This window comes from Primulina huaijiensis, unplaced genomic scaffold, assembly GCF_012295235.1.
Source record: "Primulina huaijiensis isolate GDHJ02 unplaced genomic scaffold, ASM1229523v2 scaffold208304, whole genome shotgun sequence".
NCBI classification, from domain to species: Eukaryota; Viridiplantae; Streptophyta; class Magnoliopsida; order Lamiales; family Gesneriaceae; genus Primulina; species Primulina huaijiensis.
In genome coordinates this window covers 1-10,197 of record NW_027355221.1, presented here as the reverse complement: position 1 = coordinate 10,197, position 10,197 = coordinate 1, and the positions used below count along the sequence as shown (strand labels likewise).

Here is a 10,197-nt window from a genome sequence, read left to right as displayed (position 1 = left end):
TTGTATGATTTTGCTATTTGATATGTGAAATAAACTATAAATCATTTTATCCAAATACCATTTTAAAATTATTATGAAACTCCTCAAATTTTTAAAATTGAAAACGAGACTGAAGCCCAACGTAGCGATGCCTTCGCTTCTTGTAAAAACCATGAAATAGAAATACATTTTCACGGATGATAAGGGGAAAAATAAAAAAATAAGAAATAAAGGATGAGATGTATTTGGGTGTTCATGAATCTGTCCTGTTTCAGTTGAACTTGTAAAGTATGCATTGATTTTTTTTTCTCCTTAGTTAACTTGTTTATCCTCATCATTGATATGGACAATAAGATTCTGTTGCTTTTTCCTTTAACATTTTATTTACTACCAGAGCAATTGCTTATAACATGAATATTATGTCTGGTTTGAACTTTGGATTTAAAATATGTACTTGCAGTGGGCTACCTTCTCGGATTTAAAAGGGAGAATAGTGGATTCAGAAACATTGAGAAAGAGAATTTTCTACGGGGGGCATGGAGCACAATATGCGAAAGGGGGTATGTTTATTAATTGAGATTTTTGTGTTGATGCTGGAGGACTTTATGTTTGTGAATTGATATATTTACCTTTTTTCTCCTCAGTTATGATGTCAATTCCCTTGTAATTTTACAGGTTTGGAAATTTTTATTAGGCTATCATTCATATGATTCAACATATGCCGAGAGGGAATACCTTGTATCCATTAAGAAGTCAGAGTATGAAACATTAAAAAGACAGTGGCAGGTCTGTGGATAATGTTTACTTTGTTACGTATATTTCAGGAGTAATTCTTGGTTATAATATTGATTTTTGTTATAATATCTGGTTACAAATTATTTTGCATTTCCTATTCAATTGAGAATATTTTAAAATGAGATTTTTTTGAGTTCTTTTCGTATTCAATTGAGAATTTTTAGCACACTGTATAATGAACTTAATATAATTTTTATTGTTTAACCGTGGAAAGGGAACATGTATTTTTGAATGCAAGTTGTCCTCTTAAGCCTAAAATAAGGGCCCAACTTTTACAACATCAAGATGTAATACATAAGCAAAGTCCTTCGACAACTCCTCTGGAGAGTAAAAATAAATAACCTTCTTAATATTTTAGTTCTTATAGGAGGTTCCTTCAATATGGTAGAGAGTTGGAGCTTTTGGCTTCGTCTTCACCACTATTTTGCTAAAAAATAACTAAAAAAGTTATGCTCTAGGCTTTTATAAAGTCTTCCACCTGCACGATCCAGGGCGGATTAGATATATTAAATATTAATGGTCTATTGGTCTTACATTTCTATCAAGCTCGAGCTTTTTAAAGATATATGTTATTCAACTATGAGGCAAATGCTGATATGGTTCTCTACAGGTTTTTGTGTTATATCAATCATGCAGGGAACAGTTTAGCTTGAACTTGATATTTAGAGTGAATGTTTTGTAAAATAAGATACTTCATGTAATGTGAAAATTTCAGTGGGCACTGTCCTAAAAATGGAAGTGAAGTTTCATGATTGAGATCTCAAAGGAAGCATTTAGAATAAAGTTCGGAATTTATTATATCTAAAGGTTTTCCTTCCTAAGTTGTGTTATATATCCTGCACGCCTAGTTGCAATCTATCTGAAGAGTTTAGTTCTAATTTTTGCAGAGCATTTCGCCAGAGCAGGCAAAAAGATTTACTAAATTCAGGGAGAGAAAAGGTCTTATCGATAAAGATGTGGTATACTCTTCTAGCACATTTCATTGCTCATATACGCATTCTTAGATCATGATGCATGACAAAATTATTAGAATTATAATGTTTTTCCGATTTTGTTTTCCATTTCCAGGTTAGGACTGACAGGTCTCTCTCATTTTATGATGGGGACGATAATTCCAACGTGTATATGTTACGTGACATTCTGTTGACATATTCATTTTATAATTTTGATCTTGGGTATTGTCAGGTAGCCAACTTTAAGCCTCATAAGTTTGACAAGTGCTTGTGAAACACTCTACGCATTTCCATGGTCAATACCTATATTTACTTGCTAGCTAATACTTTTTTTCATAGGGCATGAGTGATCTCCTCTCTCCCATTGTGTATGTCATGAGAGAAGAATCAGAATCCTTTTGGTGCTTTGTTTCGCTTATGGAACGCTTAGGACCCAATTTCAATCGTGACCAAAGTGGGATGCACTCTCAACTTTTTGCATTGTCAAAGGTTCTTTCTTTCTGTTACTATTTATCGCTTTGCATCTCTGTGCATTTCATCTATTGATTGTGTTACGGGAAGTGGATCTATTATTATTTTTTGTAGATCTATGATTATTGTTGCAAACTTGTTGCTTTTGATTTTCAGGATGTGACAGATTTTCAACATGACATTGATATTTTACATTGGTTATAATTTCCCGGGAATTTTTTCATGTCCTTTATCTATGTTGTGCTCACATGATCACTTGAAATTTTGTGCTGGAAACCACAAAAATAGATTTTTTACCGTTGTGTGATCAAATTAAAAGTTATCCTGCTAGAAGCTTTTAAAATTGGAGCTCTCTCTCTCTTTTGCCTTTCCGTACATATCTTGGTCACTGCACTTTGCTCAACATGTCTTCTTTTCTGACGCTTTGTTCCATATGTTTATCTTAGGTGTTTCACTTGGGCAATAATATGGTTTTTTTTTTTTCGAGTTTTTTTCAACATAAGTAACTTATATTTTTTTTATATCATGCAGCTGGTCGAGTTGTTAGACAACCCATTGCATAACTACTTTCAGCAGAATGACTGCTTGAATTATTTCTTCTGTTTCCGTTGGATTCTTATACAATTTAAGAGGCAAGTGAGACTGCTGCTTTCATCTCATCTCATCTCAGATATTTTGAATTTTGCATTTAGTTCAATCAAGAAATAACCACCTTCAGGTTGGCAGCTAACGGCGAAATCATGGTCATTTGATTTTCTAGGTTTTAAACCACCGCCGGGTTCCTAGTTTTTTTTCTTAAATTATTTCCTTAAGCATGAATTAAATGATGTAGCATAAAAAACTACTGAGGTGGATGTTGTGAATTCCGATCCAAGACAAAGCACATGCAGCCTCTATTTGATTTTTGAGCTGTAAGCTTAAAGAATTGTGTCAGTATGAATTTGGAAAACACGTTAGAGATAGAAAAACGTATTGTTCGTGAACGTTGTATCTATGTTTCAGTTTGCTTAGTGGGTGATTCTGATTATCGCAGGGAATTCGAATATGAGAAGACAATGCGTATGTGGGAGGTACTATGGACTCATTATCCAAGCGAGCATCTGCATCTCTATGTTTGTGTCGCGATCCTTAAGCGATACCAAAATAAGATAATTGGGGAACAGATGGATTTTGACTCGCTTCTAAAATTTATCAATGAGATGAGTGGTCATATTGACCTCGACACAATCCTCAGGGATGCCGAGGCACTGTGTATATGTGCTGGTGAGAATGGCGCAGCTTGTATTCCGCCTGGAACTCCTCCTTCAATGCCAATTGAGGATGCCTCAATATATCCTCAACAAGATGAAGATATACTTTAGATTATTATTTCTTCGTGATACTCGGAGCACCGTACAGAAAAAAATCGGAGATACATTTTACTACTGAGTCTGATTATGTCCTATGTTTTTGGAAAGTAAGGTGTTAATGAATGGACGCATCTGAAAGTTTTTTGTAATGGCCAGGGTTCATTTATATGCATAAATATGCGTTTAACGAAATACAAATCAAGTTAAATGTGTAGCCCAAATAAAGCATGATTTATTTAGAGCCATGGGGAACTCTGTCCTCCGTAGAATCCAACCCAGACCAAGTCACGTTTGCCGATCATGCACGTTGCATGTTATTTTCTCTAGAATGTAATTCATATATCTATTGAGTTTGTACAAACTCAACTTTAAAATATGTTTCTAAAATTTTTGAAAAACGAAAGGAAAAGAAGTGGATGATTGAAGCATAGAATTGGGTGACAATAAGGAAGTGAGCACTTAAACTAAAATCCAAAAATGACAAGAACAATCAAAGTCTTGATGGATTTTCTTTGGAATACATGAACAATTTTATCTTTATAAATTAGCATATAATTTGATAGTTATTGATTGTATTTCCGTCTAAGGTACTCTCATATTTTTTAATAATATGATATAATATAATTCTTATTTATTACTGATAAAAGAGTGAATGGGCATTTTTGAATTGAAATGTAATTCTTTTTTCTTTTCAAGATTGAATTTTTGGCTAATATAAAAATTCAGAGTGCTATTTCCAGAGACTCGGAGAAAAAAATGTCTAACGTGGTGGTGCTAGACAACGGCGGCGGCCTCATCAAAGCAGGCTTCGGCGGCGAGCGTGACCCCACCTGCATTGTCCCCAATTGCACCGCCCGCCCGCCCTCCTCCAAGAAGTGGCTCCTGGCCGACCAACTCCTCTCCCCATCTGAAGACCTCACCTCCGCCACCCTCCGCCGCCCCTTCGACCGCGGCCATCTCATCAACCCCGACCTCCAGTCATCCATATGGGCCCATCTCTTCACCACCCTCCTCAAAATCCACCCCCCCAACACCTCCATTCTCCTCACCCAACCCCTCTTCACGCTCCCCTCCATTCAACGCTCCGTCGACGAAATCATCTTCGAAGAGTTCAACTTCAAGTCCCTATTCGTGGCCGATTCGCCGTCGCTTGTGCATTTGTATGAGGCGTCTAGGAGGCCATACGGTTTGATTTCGAAAGCGCAGTGTAGCTTGGTGGTGGACTGCGGGTTCAGTTTCACTCATGCGGCGCCGGTGTTTCAGAACTTCACGCTGAATTATGGTGTTAAAAGGATGGATCTTGGGGGGAAGGCGTTGACGAATTATCTGAAGGAGTTGGTGAGTTATAGGAGTGTGAATGTGATGGATGAGAGCTTTATAATGGATGATGTGAAAGAGAGGCTTTGCTTTGTTTCTCTTGATGTTCAAAGAGACCTCAAGATTGCCAGGTGCGTATGCGTTCTTGCCTTGAGTTCGTTTTCTTTGCATTGCTTGTTTTGTTTCTGAAGTTGAATTAACTAGGTTGACAACAACGATTCCACTTGTCTACCCCCAGCGAGTAGCTTGTTTAAATCTTTAGTCGACTGAAATGCCATTATTGAGAAAATTCAAATGCTCAGTCCATATGAAGTAGTTTTTTGAGTTTTACGTGAATGATCTCTTTCGTGATCAAAGCTACAGATAACTGGTTTCTATATCGAAGATTTATTTAAAAATAATGTAACTAAATATAATTTTATAAATTGAACAACGCTTTTATTATACAAAAGTAAAACGTTGAGCTTGAGCCACAGTTGAGCTATCTACTATGAGCTCGAGCTCGAGGAAAAAAGAGATTTCTACCATGGAATTAAAAAAGCATGAATTCACATATTTAAAATGACAGATGATAGTAAACTTTATATGTTGCATTTAGTTGGTCTGGGTGGTCTTTGTTGCCAATTGTTCGATGATCAACGAGTACATATAAGGTTTGGATATTACTTTCGGTCATATGTTTCCCAATCATGGACTTAACAGTTAACACATGTAGTGACAAAGATGAAATACTATAGTTAGGCTATCTCCTTCGAGCTTTTGGTGATCCATTAGTTTTTATAGTATGCGAAATATTTTGTGCAAACTCTACCACATTATCTCAGAAAAAAGCAAAAGTGCTAAGCAGTAGCAAGAAGCACACATGATAAAATTCATATAACATTGCTAGTGTTCTTTAAAATTTTGGCTGTGACTGTTCAACTCTCAATATCTTCTTTATTATATCTGTATTCTGGAACAGTAATACTTTCTCTTTACACTCGAGTTATTTTTTTCATCTGTGATATCTTATCATAGAATATAGGCATCCAAACTATTGCAGTATCTCCGAAACACTTCCATACTTCAATTGGAATCTCACCATGTTAACAAGATTTCCCTGGTTTTATCATCTTGAAAGCCTCATTTATTTTGAAAAATAAAATATCTTAATTTTATTTACCTGGTTTAACAACTGTAAATTAAACCATTAATTGGAATTTTAACTATATAGTTGTCATGTTTATTTGTTGATGTAAAACATAGTGCTCTTTATAATTTATCTGTCTGTGGGATTCATCTTGTTCCTTTCTTGGACCATGTAGGAAAATATATTGATAATTTGTAGGTCTTTCGTGATTAAGTCATGTGTGGTGAAAATTTATCCAACAGTGTAAGCCTAATCTTTTTTATAGGAGCCGCTGGAAAATATACCGAGGGTATTATGTTTATGTAATGTCCGTGGAAATACTGAAATACTAGCCTTGTATTATCTCTTCGATGTTGCACATGTGATTTAGGTGATGCATTTTTGGTTTACCTCATCATCAAATGATATCTTATCCTCCAATTTTATACATCGACTGATTCCCGCTTCTGTGTATTATGAACTCTTACTTTCTAGAAATTCATTTTGGCATGTTTTCATCCGTGAAAATGAATGTACAGGAGACCTGGTAACGATAATATATTTAGGTGTACTTACGTGCTTCCTGATGGCATCACTTATATGAAGGGTTTTGTGAAAGATCCTGATGAAGCAAAGAGGCATATCTCCTTGGATGATGGAGCACCTTTTTCCCCTGCAGGAGAAAAGGATTACACGGAGTGTCATGATGTTGCTCAGAAACGTCAGGACAGGAGAAATATTGACCTGACCAAAAATGTATTCCTCATCTTGTTCAAGTTCTTTACAATCATTTATTTTATTCCCAAATTGTAAATGGACCTTTTGTTGTAGGAATTTAGTCTGACCAATGAGCGGTTCCTAGTTCCGGAGATGATATTTAGACCAGCTGATTTGGGTATGTTTACAAGTCCATAGTCGAATTGGTTGTCAATGGTTTGTTAAATCCATGCTTAATCAATATTTGTCAGCAGTGTATTAGATTCTGTTCTATATTCCATTTCGTATAGTAAACAGCTGCAATTTGAATTTTTTTCGGTCATGCCAATGTTGCGCAGGAATGAACCAGGCAGGTCTTGCAGAGTGCATAATCCGAGCTGTTAGCTCCTGCCATCCTCATCTTCACCCTGTGTTATATGAAAGGTAGCATTAAAAATATAATTTTCTGTTATCTTGGAATTTTATTGTGGATTTTCTTCAATTCTTTACAATCTTCTGTGCAGTATTATTTTGACTGGTGGCAGCACATTATTCCCTCGATTTGCTCAAAGACTGTATGCATCATCTTCTACTTTCTCTGAATTTTCTTTTTGATACAGCTCGGATACTAACATTAATTAATGTAACCAGAGAAAGAGAACTTCGACCCCTTATTCCTGATGACTACCAAGTGAAAATAACAACTCAAGAAGAGTAAACACCTGTCTCTTGAACATTTTTGCAAATGATTCATGTTTCATTTCTGATTATGACTCGATTGTGTTGGCTCCACAGTCCAATTATAGGTGTTTGGCGTGGGGGATCTCTTTTAGCATCTAGTCCTGATTTTGAGGCTATGTGTATCACCAAGTCCGAATACGAGGAGTGCGGATCTGCTAGGTGTCACAAGAGATTTTTTAACTAATTTGGAGATCGTCCAGGTAAATGTTGTACGAGAGTCTCTCTTAGAACCCGGTTGTGTACAGCATGTGTGATTGATTTTATTCATATTTTTCATGGACTATTGCTGGCGTGTATATGCGTTGTTTCTTGATTCAAGATTTGTTTTGTGAATGTTTCAAGGATCACAATTGAGAAAAATATAGGAGGTTCAAGTTAAAAAAATTATATTATTGAATTTAAATGATACAAGCTGTATAATTCTCACTTGACAAGTGTAATGCATGATCCACTGGTCTAGAAACAGGTAATAATCACATTTACATCAATTCTCGTGCAACAATTCTATGGTATCCTGCCACAGCATTTTAGTTTATTTTTAATTATTATTTTATGTAATAATGATGATAAAGATAATAATATATCATGACAATAATAACCATAGTAATATTTATTTTTTTATAATCATAATAATAATAATTATTATTATTTGAAAACATCCAAATAAAAGTACATTGAAACCAACATTCTAGGATGAAATAATAATAAACAATTATTTTAGTGCATTCTCACTTTTGAATAATAACTTAACATAGAGACGTGTGATAGATTAGCAATCCTGCATGAATAATAATGCAACAAGCCAACAATTATTTATACCACAAACAACACTAGGTGATGCTTGCATATCACTTCTCAGGTGGTGATACAGCCACAAGCAGCAGCAATTCTTCTTTGGTGTTGTGCTACCTGAACGCCTTCGAATCTTTGGCATAATGAAATACATTCATCAATTCGTTGAAATCTACACATTTGAAAAGCCTGCACACATTTGTTGAACTATGCCACGGTTAAAAAAAAAAATCAAGCCAGGAAGGTTCCAACCGAGAAGGGTCGGGATCTGCAAAGATGATGGGTCAAAAAATGAAAAACAAATAAACAAGGAACTACATAACCTTTGAATAACACCTTGATATAAGCATATTAAAAATACTTAGTAGAACAATAGGATCAGGGAGAAATTAGAAGCTACTAACTCTGTTTAGCTACTGTAAGGCTGAGAGTCCATGCACTGATGTACTAGTTTCATTTTCACCCATTTTCAGATGTAAAAACAGATTCATTATATTGAATATAGGATTACATCACTCACCAAAAATAGTCTACAATTATATTATATCATACTATATTATATTCTCTTCCAATAAAGTATATCTTATATTTTACAGTACTCTCCACACCTTCTATATTATATTCTCTTCCAATAAAGGATATCACATAACATTGTGGCAATCTGAACAAGGAGTTGACGCGCATGAATAAAAAGGTTATCAATCATATATTGTGGCGGTAGCGTGGTGATCCAGTAGAGGTGCAGAGGAGTGCAGCAATTAGTGTAAAATTGGATAAAAAATTATGGGAAAAACCTGGCCTGGTTTACATCGTGGATTGAGCAATGTCAGTTACAACGATAAATGCATATTGCTATTTTTTTGAGTGGCTTTAAACCATCATAGGGCTAGAGATATACGACAAAAATGGAGTTACCCCCAAAAAACCTATAGAGCAAACACGAGGTTTCAACTATTTTTCTTTTAAAATTTCACTGTGTTCCTACTAACATTTGAAAGCCATCTGTGTAAATAAGCTTGCAAATTTAATGAACAAAATGGTATTTGTGCTTATAGTTCTCATAAATTTGGAAGATAGACTTGATTCTGAACTTAATTAAGATGGAATACATCTTGCATAATCAGACCCTTTTAAATATGTTGCAGCTAGTGTCGCAGCATCAGTCCACCGTCCAGCATCCTGCAACTGTTGAAGAGATGGAACTACATATAAGCACAAAGTGAGTTCATCTTATAATTAAAAAGGACGCAGGGAGACAGAGACAAGAGCTGGGCATACCCCACAGAAAGAGGTCCGACAAGGGAGGACAGGAAGAGCAAACAAGCCAACATGAATAGCCCTGAGTTAGATCTTAATAAGCCTTAATAATCACATTTTGGGGTACACCTTATGAGAACAACTGGAAGAGATGATAACATGTATTCATAAGAAATGAACATGTCGCCTAATCGCCTTACTGGGTGTACAGATTCCCAAGGAACAACTTACTTGTATTAGAAAAGAGTTATAACATGTGCATGTCATGGTGAACACTGGACTTATGCATAATAAAATCAAAATCATAGCCGGGCAAAAGTTTGTCTCTTGTGCGTATAGATATATATCACCCAAGATAAAATGCTACCTGAGAGCAAGCTTCCTGGTACCTCCCTACCGCACAAAGCAGGTGTGTGCCAGACAATGATCGATCAGACCTGACCATATTGGCTGCAACTACCTAATCACAATTCACAAATATCACATCGATAAATATTACCGCCGTCAACAATGTAATTCAGAAGAAACAAGAACATACCTTCACAGCCAGTTCGAGCAGAGAACTGTACACAGCAGAAGAAATAGCAACAAGCCTGACCATCAAGGAAATAAAATTTTCTTAGATCCAATGATGTGTTGTAACGACATACACCGAGATTCTGTATAATTCATTAAGAACGTCCATTAACTTGAATGCAAAACCATGAGCACACATTACACTTAAAGCAGGAGCAGTCAA

General features: G+C 35.7%; 2 protein-coding genes across 2 annotated transcripts; both read left to right on the top strand.

The window, feature by feature from the left end:
* The first annotated feature begins 412 nt into the window (after positions 1-412).
* Positions 413-3,981, top strand: LOC140966945 (uncharacterized). Its single transcript, XM_073427262.1, is given in 8 exon segments — positions 413-508; positions 510-539; positions 655-765; positions 1,662-1,733; positions 1,843-1,959; positions 2,067-2,216; positions 2,730-2,830; positions 3,232-3,981. Coding segments are annotated over 8 exon segments (990 nt in total). The 5' UTR covers positions 413-427; the 3' UTR covers positions 3,560-3,981.
* A 226-nt stretch (positions 3,982-4,207) lies between these two features.
* LOC140966944 (actin-related protein 6) lies at positions 4,208-7,874 on the top strand. The gene is made up of 7 exons (XM_073427261.1): positions 4,208-4,995; positions 6,512-6,728; positions 6,804-6,867; positions 7,028-7,112; positions 7,193-7,243; positions 7,320-7,382; positions 7,464-7,874. The coding sequence occupies exons 1-7, from the start codon at positions 4,304-4,306 to the stop codon at positions 7,591-7,593; spliced, it is 1,302 nt and encodes a 433-aa protein (XP_073283362.1). The 5' UTR covers positions 4,208-4,303; the 3' UTR covers positions 7,594-7,874.
* Positions 7,875-10,197: the final 2,323 nt, after the last annotated feature.

Excerpts from the sequence above, each read along its gene's own strand:
- LOC140966944 (XM_073427261.1), top strand. The coding sequence starts at position 4,304 with ATGTCTAACGTGGTGGTGCTAGACAACGGCGGCGGCCTCATCAAAGCA. Across the intron at positions 6,729-6,803 it reads ATATTGACCTGACCAAAAAT|GAATTTAGTCTGACCAATGA; the intron begins GTATTCCTCATC and ends CTTTTGTTGTAG. Across the intron at positions 6,868-7,027 it reads ATTTAGACCAGCTGATTTGG|GAATGAACCAGGCAGGTCTT; the intron begins GTATGTTTACAA and ends AATGTTGCGCAG.